The sequence below is a fragment of the Rhinichthys klamathensis genome, unplaced genomic scaffold, assembly GCF_029890125.1.
Source record: "Rhinichthys klamathensis goyatoka isolate OS25496 unplaced genomic scaffold, OSU_Roscu_1.1 h1tg000501l_1, whole genome shotgun sequence".
Taxonomy (NCBI): Eukaryota; Metazoa; Chordata; class Actinopteri; order Cypriniformes; family Leuciscidae; genus Rhinichthys; species Rhinichthys klamathensis.
The window spans coordinates 830197-845682 of record NW_026606982.1 but is presented as its reverse complement, the minus strand read 5'-3'; the positions used below and the strand labels follow the sequence as shown (position 1 = coordinate 845682).

General features: G+C 36.7%; 2 protein-coding genes across 2 annotated transcripts; both read right to left on the bottom strand.

Moving 5' to 3' along the window:
- Positions 1-8431: 8431 nt before the first annotated feature.
- LOC130072632 (complement C1q-like protein 4) lies at positions 8432-10409 on the bottom strand. The gene is made up of 4 exons (XM_056237823.1): positions 10313-10409; positions 9514-9618; positions 9250-9390; positions 8432-8989 (listed from the first exon to the last, which is right to left on the bottom strand). The coding sequence occupies exons 1-4, from the start codon at positions 10317-10319 to the stop codon at positions 8562-8564; spliced, it is 681 nt and encodes a 226-aa protein (XP_056093798.1). The 5' UTR covers positions 10320-10409; the 3' UTR covers positions 8432-8561.
- Positions 10410-11594: 1185 nt separating this feature from the next.
- On the bottom strand, positions 11595-15225 carry LOC130072623 (tubulin polymerization-promoting protein family member 3-like). Its single transcript, XM_056237811.1, has 4 exons — positions 15144-15225; positions 12155-12361; positions 11884-12037; positions 11595-11794 (listed from the first exon to the last, which is right to left on the bottom strand). Exons 2-4 carry the CDS (start codon positions 12349-12351, stop codon positions 11600-11602), a joined length of 546 nt encoding a protein of 181 aa, XP_056093786.1. The 5' UTR covers positions 12352-12361; positions 15144-15225; the 3' UTR covers positions 11595-11599.
- Positions 15226-15486: the final 261 nt, after the last annotated feature.

Genomic DNA, 15486 nt, shown 5'->3' with positions numbered 1-15486 from the left:
ACTGTTTATTAGTAGAATTCTGCTCCGGTGGAGCCGTTTTCACGCACACATCCTCATTCATTCCTTTGCTCAATTCATTCATCAGTCGCTTTCGTTCTCTTCTGTCGGCTTCCTCAATCCAACAGTCTATAGTCTGTTCACATTCTTTACATACATGACGAAAACCACCGTAACAATTCTGTTGATTTTCGCTGCTTTTTTTTACTGACTTTTTCACAATATTAAGTCTTCTTTTGCTCAATGTCCCTTCTTCAGGAAAATCATGATATTTAATTAGCTTTTCTATGTCTAACATGCATTTATGACCGTAATTCTTTTTCATTTGACCGAAAACTGGTGTGTAAAAATTGTCTAGTTTGTTAGGCCTACTAAAAGAGGATCCCATTTTGGCTGAATCTTACTGTCTTGGATTTTTAATTTCGACGCGTCTTAATCTGTCAAACGTCTTCAACAGACCCGGTTCTGTCACCTCGATCCGGCAAGGTTAGCAAATATGCTCGGTAATTATGGTTTACTCAAGGAAAAACCAATAATCAGCCACGGCGGCTCCTTCGTCCGCCTTACGAGCTAGTTTTCGGCATAAAATTGGCTTGTAGTGACGGGTTCGTTTGTGCTGGTCCACGTGTTACAATTACTGGATATAGTATAATTCACAAAAAACAAGTTAGCAACAAATCTTTCCGATTGTATGAAACTGATCCGACTTCCTCAGGTGTCAATTTCAGTTTTCGGCATTAAAATTTTTTGTTACGTGTCAGTTTTTTATAATTTATTTATTTCTAATGCCCGTCACTACCTCAATTCACCCCTCGAAAACCTTCTCTGCCCGTACCAAACAGATAGTTCAGCCACTATGGTTCGCCTAATAGTTATATCAAATTACACCATATGGAAATAAAAATAAAATAAATTTTTTTTTAGGTCTCTTACCAAGATGCTTTACTGCCACCGGATTCTTTTCAGATCTCGGTCGAGTCCCTCCTGGTCCCGAAAAATCGGGATTTGGCTCTCTCTCTCGTAATCTGTTGAGTTCTTTCTCAAACCGCCGAGGTATGAGACCAGTAGCTTGGTACCGGGGCGATTCACTCCGTCAAATCCGTCTCAGGACCAGAAGGAACTGTCGTGAGATCCTCACTTCTGACACCAAAATTGTTGTGGCAAAAACAATTTAATTAACAAGGAGCATCATAGTAAGAGACATTTGATTCAAATTGTACTTTAAAAGATGTTTATTTCTTTTAAAGGAGGCTTGTTCACAAAAATACCATGGCAGCTACCCCAATGATATGAACACAGAACCTGAAATCACACAGCAAGCATACAGCCTTTATACCCCCTCTTCTTAAGAATCCCTCCCGTAAATTTCCGTTTCCCTCAGGGAAACCAGAAAAAGCAGGTTTGTTAGAAATACAATAGTCCTTCCTAACCCCCCTGAGTTTTATTGTCTCCATATGCTATGTGGTCAAAAGGCTTTATAATACAGTGGTCCCTCTTACCCCCCTGGGTTTTACTGTCTCCATATGCTATGTGGTCAAAAGGCTTTATAATACAGTGGTCCCTCTTACCCCCCTGGGTTTTACTGTCTCCATATGCTATGTGTGTGTGCCCTTGTTCCTGCTGGGTATATGCAAACATTCCAGGAGAGAAAAAATACATGATTGAATTAAAAGGGAAAAAGAAAGAAAAGAAAAAGAACAACCCGCACAATATCAAGATGAAACTAAAACATTAATTTTTCCCACAACAGATAGTAAATAAGGTAGGATATCATGAGCATACTAATTTGCTATATTTAAAATTGCACACTCTAAAGTTTAATGATCTCGTTAAATTTAAGACCGCTCAATTAATTTATAAAGCAATAAATAAACAGTTGCCTGGAAACATACAACAGTTATTTACAGATAGGGTTGGGGGTTATAACTTGAGAGGGGATTTAAATTTGAGTCAACATAGGATTCGGACAAAACTCAAAAGTATGTGTATTTCGATTTGTGGGGTGCTTTTGTGGAATGGTCTGAGCAGTTCGATCAAACAAAGTGTTAATATGTTGCAATTCAAAAAACGGTGTAAAAGTTTTATTTTTGATAAGTACAGAAGTGAAGAGGGTGAATGATATTTCATTATGGTTGGAAATGCAGTTTGATCATGTTTTTTGTTTATGCTTTTATTTTATTTTTTCATTATCTTAACCCCCTGGGGTCGGCTATCGCGCCGGCGCGATAGGCAGACTTTTTTTCTTATCAGTGCAAAAGAGACTCAAAATACTCTGTTGATTTTAATCTTACATGTAAGTGTTATACATCAGTCGATCCTGTTTAGTGTATATTATTTTTCTGTATACTCACAATAAAAACAAAGTGTTGTGCTTTTTGTCAAATGAAGAAAAATAAACATGATGCGAGTTTTGCCTTCTCTCTGTCAGTGCAGTCCATTCTGAAACGCGTCCGAAAAATTAACTCTAACTCTGCAAATACTTGTCACACAGGCACGAGAGATTTTTCTTTATGAAGCTTGAATTCTCTTCTTTTCAATGAAGTAATTTATATAAAAAACAAATATTCTCAGTTTATGTAATCTGTATGAAAAGAGAGTGCTGTCAGAATTTTTTTCCCCAGCTCATTACACTTCATTACGCGTTAATCTGACACGCCCACGGAGAACGCGCGCTATTCAAACGCAAATGTAGAGGAAAGCCATGACAACGCCCACATCAGCCGTTCCACCGCGGCGGTAAAATGTGGGGTGTATTTGCTACCTTTTACCGCTAAGAGGCGCTACAATCATAGACTCTGAAAAGTGTTCGTTTATTCTCTCTAATGCGTAATCTGCTGCTCATTCAGAGCGATTGAAAGCTGGTAGCAGATGAATTCAACAAGTGAAACGTAGTTAAAATAATTCATTACCACAATACTGAAATTAGGCTGAAATACTGAAATGAAATTGAATAAATAATGAAAACATAAAAACATTGCAATAAAAACATTTAGGCTACATCAATGAAGCTTTACAAAAGCATAAGACTTTAACTCTAACAGCGTACAAACGGTGGCTCAGTGATCAACGCATCAACACGAGCTTCAGGGAGCTTCAATCGACCCGAGATCGAATCTCAATGTGGCATACATGTTGTTAACCGATGTTGGCCAACAGCGTTTATATTTTACCTTCTTGATGCTTAAATAGCTAACTGTTTATAACTGTTTACTTATTTAAAGTCAAGAGTTTTGTTTAATTATCATTACAACATAAATTTGCTACATTCCAGTAGAACCGCAGCCGCTGCACAAAGGACACAAACTGATGAAGGAAGATTGTCAGCCGATTGCATCAGAAAATGAAAATGAAGAAGCTCGTCTTTAGTCTGCTAAATTATTGTGTAATGTAAAAGAACACTAAAATTACTTAAGTTTGAAACCAAGTTCGAACATTTCAAGGTTTAAATAAAGTGTTTTTTTTTATTTAAAACAGGGTTGCATCGGGTTTAGAGTTTATTTCTTTTGCGATGCAAAATAAGAAACACTAGGCTAATATTATTCTTGCGACATTTTAAATTTGTATTGCCAAATAAATGACATTAAACAATTAAAACAGTAGGCCTACAAAACGAAAATTGTCCAAAGCAACATAATTAAATTAAAACATGCGTTTTTCTTTGCCTCTCTCGCGCTGAATCTCTTTTTAACAAGTTTATTTAGTCTCCCTCGCTCTCCATATGAAAGAGGAACATTAACACCTAGGCCTATTGTCCTGCGCGCACAGCACTGAACTGTCCCCCAACCCCCCACAGGCTATCGGAGTCTGAGGCTGATTTAACACAAAGAGAAGTCGTAATTCACACTTAAATCGCTATTCTAGACAGTGTTGATAATGAAGGAATTAAATGATTTAAGTTACATGTAGCCTAGTGAATTTTCTGTCATAAAAGTTTATTACTAAATATTTCATTATTTCAATAATTGATGAAATAAAACTGGTTTGGGCCAGCTTTTTCCAAGCAAAACTAAATATAATCTGAAAAAACGCATGTTCATTTGTTGTCATTTCGACAAATACATTATTTGATCTGTTTTTACATTTTAATTCAGGGCGATTTAGCCTGCTACATTTCATTAGAGCGAGATTTTCACCCTTGTCATTTTCTCATTGGGAAGCGCTTACATAGGCTACATGTTTGAGTAGATCCTCTGTACCTCTCGTTTTCATATGGATTACATAATCAGATAACATTTATTAGCCTGAATATTTAGACATTTAAAGGCATTAGACAGAGCCGATTTCTTATAGTGACTGAGCTGAAGTGGCTTTCGGTTCATTTTTGTGACGCGCAGTTCCCGGAGACAGAGACGACAGATAAACTTTTGTCGTTAGCAAAAGTTCGAATAAAACCCGATTTTAGAAAAATGCATAGGGCCACTCGGCGTGGTCTGCCAAAACACTTAATTATAAACTTCAATATTTCATTCAAAATAATCTCAAAACGCTTTGTGAAATTTTGAAAAGCCGTGCATGCATTAAGGCCACTTGAACTATGGACAACTGAAACGCTGGTTTTGATTTTATTGTTTATCGTTGTTTAAACGTGCTTGTTCTGTTGCATATCTCTATTTTATATTTGATATGGTCTATTGGTGAAGTAGCCTATAGCATTGATTACTGTGGAGGGAGGGGTGTGGGGATTCAAATAATTCAGCAGAAGCAGGGATGTTTAGACCAGAAGGAAATCCCCGTCCCCCTGACAAATCACACTTTACTTAAAACCATGTTTTTAAAAACTCTAGGTTGTAGGGAATCAAAAAAATAATAATAATAGGCCTAATAAAATATATATATATATATATATTGGCTATATATATATAATTACTTTTTTTACAGAACTGCTTTTGAAATTACGATTGGCCTCATACGATTGGTAGCCTACAGATGCAAAGTCGTTCTGTTGGATACTATTGTTCCTTAGTGTAAAATGGAAATGCATGGTAATTTTATTTTATAAATATAAGCAAAAAACTGTATGGTGTACCAGAGTTTTAGAGCTACACAAATCTCTCTGCATTAATAAATATAAAATTTACAATAGACCATGTTTGTTCGGGATTTGAACCCGTGTCATCTTGATGATCGAACCGTAAGTTCTACCACTCGGCTATGAATTTTCTCACTGAGAAATGCCCAAACGTTTGTTTGTCATGAGCGAGAAAACGTTTTGTCGTTAGCCTGTGAGTGTAGGCCTACTTTAGCCTACATGAATAAAAGTAGACCTTTTACAGTTTTAAAAGATGATATCTTATCTGTATGACCAACAATTACGCAGTAAGTTCTTTTAGCTGTTATGAGAAAAATAAATTCAAATGAACGCGCCGCCGCGTTTGTCAAACTCTAATTTAACATGCCAGAATAAAGCCAGATTTTAGAATAATGCATAGCCACTCGGCGTGGTGTGCCAAAATACCCTAATTATAAACTTCAATATTTCATTCAAAACCATCTCAAAACGCTTTGTGACATTTTAAAAAGCCGTGAATGTATTAAGGCCACTGGAACCCGGATCGTAACTGCAACGCGCTGCATGTCTCAATACAGGAGCAGAAGCGCTGGTTCAGATTGTATTGTTTGTTGTTTAAACGTGCATGTTGCATATTTAAAAATATTTGTTTAAAAATAAATGTTTGTTGTAGGCTTATTTGCAAATTACCATAACTTGTAGAATTTCATCCTTACTGTTAATTGACATTAGCCCCACTTACGTTTTGATAAATGTCCCTTTGCGCCACCTGGCGGTCATTTCGCGAACGACTTTGAAATGCGACTGGTTTATTTTTATTGTATTGGTCTACTTTAAAAAATAATACTTTATAAGACATTTATGGAAAAAGACTATTTTCTTTTCAAGATTCTGTAGAATGGCCCATATAGCATTTGACTAGAATTTGTTTCCAGGTATGACTAAAAATGTGCTTTTGGCTTTCATTTATATTTTGATTGTTTGTATATATATATATATATATATGTATGTATGTGTGTGTGTGTGTGTGTATATATATATATATATATATATATATATTTAGGCTATATATATACAAGAAAGAATGCAATGACAATATATATATATATATATATATATATATTGTCCTTGCATTATTTCTTGTGTGACACCCCTGAATGAAAGGCTCATTATTATGTAGGGTCACTGTCTGAGAACCACTTAATATTCATGATAGGGGTTGGGCCGTTCCGCCCATCTGCATATTGCCTTGGCAAACAAAAAAATGTTTTTCACAATTTAAAACAATCTATTGGTTTATGTGAATGATTAGGAAGGATGATTTTCAGATCATTTTGAAGCCAGAACTCGAAGCGTCAACATCCATTTGTCAAAAGTCTTGTGGACACATATTTAGTATTTGTTTTGTGGTCTTATTTCAGCAGCTTTCATTTTAATTTTTTTCAATAACCACGCATAAACAATATTCTCTTAAAAATACAAACAATGTACATACAAGTTGCTCACAGATTATGGTAGCCCTGTTTGTGCTATATAGAGTGAATTTACACCTTTGCCATTAACATGTTTATAAATAACTGAAAAAAGCACAAATGTAAGGGCATCACAGAACATCCAAATGGCCCCAAAAACACCTCAGACCCCAGAGGGTTAATATTAAGATAAAGTATTACTTTAATTTAGCAGGTATTTTTTTTGTATTATTTAAAAGGTTATGTTAGATTTATTTAGTCTGATTGTGAATTGGTTTGGGTAGTTACTGGGGGTAGGTCTTGATAAGCCTAGGGCTTCTACCTATCCCTTTTCGAACAGGTTGATTATTATGCAAAAAATAAATAAAAATAATAATAATTTTTGTTGTTTTTGTGTTTAATTATTTGTATGGATACTTCATACGTATTGCTGTCTATTTATTTATTTTATTATTATTTTTATGAATTGTTCGAAATAAAGATTTCATTCATTCATTCATTCCTTTTACTCCAGTCAAACTAGCTTTGTCGTTTTTGGCGGTGTTTATAGGTTTTTTCGAGTCCTCCGTTAAGTTCACAGCAATGACACTCCTTACTGGCGAAAACACCCCGTTAAACACTCACTGTGTGGTGGAGGTGTGTAAGCAATGATATCTGCTCTGTTAATTGTTGGTGCTTAGTTTTGATTTGTGTTGATGTCAGGCACAGAGGGCCTTCCCACCCCGATGGCCATCAAACTTTATTGTATGTGTGTGTGTGTGCGTGTGTGTGTGCATATAGCTGCTCTGATTTAAAATCCCAAGGAGCTGCAAAAAACGCCCAGATGTCTTCCTGAACTAAAGTCCGTGTGTGTGTGTTATAAGTGTGTGTGTGTTATAAGAGGATGAGAACCGATAAAACAGAAAAAGGGACAAGAGTATCAGTAGGTCAGCTTGTTCTGGTTGCACGTGTTTGTGTGAACAACTGGCTGATCTTATCCGTTATGGGTGTATCAAGACCCTTATTATCAATGGAGCAGTAATGTTTTGTTCTTTAGTGAGATCAAACATACATGTTTGTATGTTGTTTGGTTTAAAATGGTTCATCCCAGTGATGTAATTCTGAAACTTCATCTGTGTAAGTTATGCATTATCATCTGGCAGAAGGAAATGGGAAATGAGAGTAACTGGCATTCTCCTAATCAACTTTCAAGTTGGCACAACAGTTAATTTCACATTCAAAATGCACTAAATCTACCAAAACACTTCATACATGTTTCAGATTAACTCATTCTTCCATAACACTAGCAATGGTTGTTAACCAACAAACACACTTTGTTACTCATAAAACAACAGCCTAAAAACAGGTAGAATTATATAATGTATTTTTTGTAAACATTTCTTTTCAAAACAAGCATGTCTCTACTGCTTATAATAAGAAGTAGAGAGTATTATAAGTTACTATTTATATTATATACTGAATTGCCGATTATTACAAAATAAAATGAATGAAATATCGGAAGTTTAGGATCTTAGTCTTTTGATTATTGATTTGTACTTTAGGTAGCCGTTGATGAAACACTGTTTTGTTACATTTATGTATTTTACATAAACCATAATATTGTACGTATAACATAATAAGAGACATTTTTAAATTTAGTTTAAGAGAGGATTGGTGTAATCCACCAAATATTTTTTAGATGAAGTACTAGGGGAAGGAGAACGCCAATGATAGAGAAACAATTCTATTTAATTTTATTAATGCTAGTTCAACATCTGTGCCTTTTACAACATTTATCTTACTGAGTGTGTCTGTGTCTGTGTGTGTTTGTCTTTTTCTATACCGGTGGGCACTTCAACTTGAATTCACACAGACTTATTGACTCAAAACTGTTTTTTTGAAAATGTAAAAATGCAGAAAGTTTGTACACTGTCAAAACCATTACATCTATGGAGATTCCCCACAAAGATTGTAAACCCGAAGTGTGTGTGTGAGTGAGTGTGTCTAGGTTTGTCTATACGGTCAAATAGTTGTATACATTGCATCTATGAGAGCTCTTCACTAATTTAGCCTTTAAAGTCTGTGTATGTGTGTGTTTGTGAGCTTCACTCTGTAGCATACAGCAGAAATCCACTGAATGTGTTGTAATGATTCTGATCATCACAGAGCCAGCAGCCAGTGTGGAGACTGATGGTAATACGGTCGCCGACTCTTAGCTGCGCGAGTAAGACCGCTGTGGCCTGGTCCTCCTGGTCTTGATCATACATCTCCCTAAGTGCTGCTAGAGCCACACCATTCCTCCTGATACTGGTACAAACGGACAGCAATGCGCCTGGTGAGCCTGCGTCGCTGAACACGGTAAATGCCAGGTTATACACGCCTGACCGTGGAACCGTGAACACACCAGTGGATGAGTTGTAGGCCTCTCCAATGTTGATAAAGATGCTCTGATAGACCACATTTATTGCCGTCCTTGCCGGACCAATACAGCGTCTCCTGTCGGTTAGACCCACAGAAAACGCCACTCGATTCTCTAAAGATGAACAAGGAACATGTATGAAACATGTATGTAAAAATATAACACAAAATAAATAAGACCAACAGATTAGGTGCAGTTATTTCTAGTCTAGTCAGATTTCTGTTTTATTTTGACTGTTCATTTTGTGCATCAAATAAGTTGTCTATTATATAAAACATCCGCTCTGTACATTTTAAAATGTTTATTTACAAAACTAAAGGTCTGTTGAGCTTGAGATGATGTATGTGCTCAAAGATAGCAGCGTTTGTGTGTACCTCTTATGTTTCTCAGTGTGTTTTGTGCTCTGGCCAGCGAATCCTCCAGTGAATTCATACTAGAGTTTAAATATTCTTCTAACTGCCATTTTTTCCTCTGCATCACACAACAACCACATGAGTCCTGGTCAGTCAGACACGCTAGGTAGAGAGGAATAAAGATATTAGTCGCAAAAGTTATATGTCTATCTTTTATGTTGCTGTTCATTTACATATTGTTACAGTATTATTACGATTTTCAAGGAGATTTGCAATGATTCTTACGGTTGATGGGGTCTGGAGCAAGGGTTTGTCCTGGCACGTCCCAGGTGTAGGTCTTTTGCTGGCCGAACACCAGCGGCAACACAAAGAACAGCACAACGCCTTTTCCTGATCAAATTGTTCACAAAGGGTAATCACATTCTGTCATAACTATGATTACATTACACATTTTGTCTGTTTAGTTCAAGCTCATGAAATTTGAACCATGAGATCAAATGTATACAAATCTTTCACTTATAACTCAGCCCACATGAAATCTACATCTGCAGACTTCCCCTTAAGCATAATTTAATAATTATTTCGGCTACCATGAAGAGTGCAGCAACTTCAGCTATATTGAAAACATTTTTTTACGAAAATCGATTCCGTAGAATTCCATAGATTTGTTTCGTACAAAATCTAAAAAAGTCTGCAGATTCTAGCACAATATAAACAAATTAATGTAACAGATGCTTCTGCCTCTTAAATATTAGATAAGCTTATTAGTCTTTAAAAGCTGTATAAATAATTCTTGACAAAAACTTCTTGATATTTATATTGTTTAAAATAAATAACAAATACATTTCTGAAGTATCTATGAGTTTCCAATAGACTTGTAATAAATACAATTAAAAACAAATAACAATATAAAATGTTACTATAATAAATGATATATTATTCAAAACTATATTATAAGACACACAAGCAACATCTGAATGTTTTTTTTTTCCCTGAATGTTTAACAGGTGCATATTGCCAAGTTTGTTAGGCACTTACTCTCTGAATAATTATTCAGAATTGAAACAGTGATTTATTTTCTCACCTTTCATGTCTGATGGCTGTTTCTGTTTCTGCCCTTTGAGTCTCAGTGGGAGCAAATGAAAATCAGAGTCTGTGTGATGTTCAACTTTATATCCTGACAGCACCTCCTCCTCCTTCTGTATTCAGGCAGGGAGATTCAGGTGTATGTGTGTGTTTTTAAAGAGGAGCTTTACATCGGCAATATGAATTAAAAAAAAAGCTACAACAAGGGAGATATCAGTTCATGTAACTGTGACTTGCCTCAGATACACTGAAATACAAAACCCCACCGAGTTTTAAACTATAACACCACACAATACAACACAATGACACGCATCAAAGCCATGAAATATGATGAAAGCTGCTATCTTTTCTAAGCAATCAAACATGCACTTTCCCAGGAAGGATCTCTGTTTTGTAATGATTGAAGCCCCAGAACAGCTATTCAAAGAAACGCACCACACCTCTGTCTACAACACAAGACAGTCATAAATGATGCAAAACATCACAATAATGTGTGTTGTAATTTAAGTAAAATATTCCCACATGGCGTTTCTTTATTTGCGTCGACTCAGTTTAGTGTTTACAGTCTGATAGAGATCTCAGTGCAACAAAGCGAAAACACACAATAAAGCTCATTTATCCAGCACACATACAGTATTAACACCAGCAGAGAAAAAGAAGCACTTAATGGGATAGTTTAACCAAAAATCAAGACTTTCTGGTTACAATTTTAAGGTGTCCTTAATTGTTGCAGTGTATATGTATAATATTTAAGTACTGAGTAATCTTACAACAACGTACTATAGGCTTAGGGTTATTAGTGTTGGGTTTAGGGTTAGTTGTAATTATGCATAATTGTGTTACTGACTTTCTTTCTACTGTGATTCACAAAAGAAGATATTTTGGAGAATTTTGGTAACCAATCAGAATGGTTACCATTGGCTTCCATTGTTGGGACAAACAAAAACTGACACTTTTTAAAATCTTTTAAACTATTTTAAATCTTTTATGTTCCACAGAAGAAAGTCATACAGGTTTAGAACTGCATGAGAATGAGTACATGATGACACAATTAACCCTTTAACTGTTGTTATTTAGTTTTATTTATTCTTAAAATGAAATGATATGTTAACTTATGAAAGCCAAGTGGGTTAGAGACAGTACTTTTTACCACATGAAAAAGTTTTAGCCAGGGTTTATTTTTGCAGGCAAGTCACAACACAGCTGCGGAAATAAAACCAGGAAGACATCAGACATACACATTATGTCATGCATAAAGCATTTTTCTCTTTTCATCCTTCCTCTCTCAATCGTCCCCTTTTACTTTGCTGTCATAGGTGCCTTGGCCTTTGTATGTCGAGACGTATCCACTGGTGTCAGGGATGTCTTCCCTCCCAACACGGCCTTTTCCTTTTCCAGACGGATCAAAACGCTCCTTATGAGAACCAGTGAACTTACTGCTGTCTGTTAGCCTGTCCACAGCAGAGGCTTTTGCCACTTTCTACAGAGAGAAACAGATTATCCATGGTTATTGTACATGGTTATTGCTTAATCTATGAAAACAGACTGATTTGATTGGCTGGGTCTCACAGTGACACCAATGTTGGCAGGTTCTTTGCCAGCCATGAGACTGTAGAGAAGCTGTACTGCCTCTTCCTGGCTCTTCCCTTTAAAACGTTTTGTAGCCAACTCGGCCATGGCTTGAGTGAACTGCTCAAACGTGATGACACGTGCTGATTTAACCCTAAGACACATAAGCAGATACAGAACAGCACAAAGTTAGGCCCAGTCATGCATACGTCCATTGCACAGGATTAAAAATAAAACAGTTTGCTGTCGGTCATAGTGCGAATAATCATACTTGACTTTGCTGAAGACGATGTCCACATCCGTGCTGGTGACACTTTTCCCATCGATGACCTTGCAGTCCTTACACAGCTTAACAAAGTTTTTCCCATTCATCTCATTCCCTGTTCCTTTGGTGTCTCCATGAACTGCAAATTTACGAAATGCTGTCTCAACCTCTCCCAGCGAAACCTCACCTGAACCCTCAGCCATGCTGTCAGATCTAAAATGAGAGAAAGACAGAATTTTAAAGAAGAAAAAAAGAGACAAAAATATGTTTTGAGGTTTTGCTTTTTTATAATGTTTTATTGCAACATTATATGGATATTTCCAGTCCTAGCTTTTGATTGGTTTATTTTAGTGTTATTTATATAGCTTACTATTATAGTTACTTTTACTCTATTATAGTTACGTATAGTTCTATATTATATATATATATATTTATTAATATCTTTAATTGGCTTTTTAAAGTTTTTTAGGTTTAAGGTTTTCATCTATTTATATTTAAATTTTATTTGAGCTTAATTTAAATTATCAAAAAAGATATGAATAATTTGAGTTTTAGTTAACAATAACAATGGCTTAAATACAGTGTTTCAGCCGTGCTGAAATTTTTGATATGTAACATCTGTAAACAACTGTTCATCATATCACTGTTATAGCAGTGTCTATGGCAGCATTCTGTGATGTGAGAGATTAGAAATTCTAGCGGAAAGATGCAACAAAAAATCATTTGTTTGGCATCTTAATGAAAATGTGTGTACTTTTGTGTTTTTTTTATAGTTACTGTTTTCCTCAAGGCTGTGTTACTTAATATAATTAATGTTAATATAATAATAATAAATAGCATGAACTCTCCTAACAATGAATGTCTCGATGTCTGTTATGTACAGTGAAAGCTGCTATCCTGGTGCTGTAATGTTTCTGTACTGGTTACACCCAGAGTTACTGTCCCACACTGTTCCATGATCCATGCTCACAAATCATTCTCATTTACTCCACACGCGCGCACACACTCACATAGAGAGAGACGTTGGGTATGCATGTTTAATGGGCACATTTCATAGACATAATACTTTTTACGCTGTACAAACTGCATATCATGTCCCCTAACCCTAAACCTACCCATCACATACAACTTTCTGCATTTTTACATTTTCAAAAAAACACGTAGTTTGATTAATAACCTGTTTTCCTAATGGGGACCAAAAAAATATCCCATGGGAACATATTCTCCCCATAATGGTATACCTGAACCACACACACACATACTTGGTTTCTCTTTGTGGGGACTCTCCATAGCCGTAATGGTTTTTATACTGTATAAACTGTATATTCTATCCCCTCACTTAACCCTAACCCTAACCCTACCCATCACCGAAAACTTTCTACATTTTTACTTTTTAAACAAACAAAAAAACATCAGTATGTTCATTACTCCATTTCCCTTGAGGGGACCGCTGGCGGGTCCCCACAATGTAGGCGATTTCAGGTTTCACTATCCTTGTGGGGACATTTGGTGTAATATAATATAAACGCGCACACACTCAGACACATTTATATAACTCGCACTAAAAGCCGTAATTTAATGAAGTCCACTTTAGAGGTCTTCACGGGTCACTTGGATCCGAAAACACGAGGTCCGACCCGAGACCCGAGCGGGCTCGGGTCCAAAACTCCGACGAGTGTCTCGGACACGGGTCGGGTTCGGTATTAATGGCCTCGGGTCTCGGGTAATTTAAAATAAATATGCCTTTTCCAAATGGACCCGAGAAGACCCGAATCCTTTTAAACTATGTTGGGCATTTAAGAAAATTGCAGTATTTAAAACAACTCTATGACACTGACACCGTTCTCTCACTTTTTCTAAGTGAGAGAGCGAATCCGCGCTTCTACGTGCAAATGGGCTATAAGCAGAAGCACGGCTGCATCCGCATTTATTTACTCAGTTGCTCGCTCCACATAAACCAATCCCTCCCTTTGCCAAGAAGAACTAGTGCGCCATCATGTGGATGGATGTTTGACTAAATGCAAGTATTTGAATTGTCGTTAAGCCAGGCCTGTCAATCAATTTTAAAAATACGCGACACTGTCAGAAAAGCATGAAGGCGATAACAGAAATTGCGAAAAATGTCAGGGAAAACGAATGGTGGTTCCAATCATCGTATGGTCCGGTAAATAACATTATGCCAAATTTTATAGGACGTAATGGGTTACAGTGATGTGTGATTGACATTTTAGCACTTCAGCACGCTTACACTTGCGCGTCTATGTTAAGTGCATTTTTTTAGAAACGCAGGGCTGCAGGCTGTGCACAATGTAAATGCCGTTTACGTTCGGGTCCAGTCGGGTTCTAAAGGAAATGGCGTCGGGTCGGACTCGGGTCTAATTTTATCGGGTCTGTCTCGGGTCGGGTTTTTCTTTAAAAAAAATAATTTATGCACGTCGGGTTCGGGTAAGTAGTGATTCGGGTCGATTCGGGTCGGGTACAGTTTTTAGGACCCGAGAAGACCTCTAGTCCACTTTACTAAATTAGCTTCAGCTGTCTTTGCTGGCTTCCCCTCTCTCTGTCTCTCTCTCTTTCTTTCTAATATTGGGTAGGCCTATTTGTAATTCGTGAAAGCATCATATAATCCGTAAAAGCATAATAAATTACTACTGCATTTACCTTTTATAGATGGAATAATAAAGTGAAAGTACATTAAATCTATAAAAGAAAAATGCATGAAACTCTTGCATTGAGAAATTAAAAGGTTCTGGTAAACAAGTAGCCTAATGCTGCCTATATTCCTTTTATTCTTTATGTGCGAAATACATATTCAAATGTAGGCTACTCTAAAAATATGTGAAATATATTATGTAGCTAGGCCTACTATAAAAACAAGCTAAATGCGTCTCATGCATAAATCCCTCCTGGTCCTGTTTGACCTTGTAGGTATGACATAAATACTTCCAGATGGGTGTGTGTTATTGAGAATGAAAGAGCAGGAGAGATTCAAGCCTACCTGACAGTGAGGTGGACAATCTTGGATACTGATGCTAAGCTGCTACTGAAAGGATGCTGAAAGGACGGTTTCTCGTCTTCCTCTTTGCCCGTGCTAAGTGTGTGTGTGTGTGTGTGTGTACAATGACGTAAGAGAGAGGGGAGGAGAGAGCACAGCCCAGCACAAATGATGACTTCACTCGCTCGTCTCTCTCTCTCTCTCTCTCTCTCTCTCTCTCTCTCTCTCTCTCTCTCTCTCTCTCTCTCTCTCTCTCTCTCTCTCTCTCTCTCTCTCTCTCTCTCTCTCTCTCTCTCTCTCTCTCTCTCTCTCTCTGCCACATGTCCTCTTGTCTTCCCGCTATTTA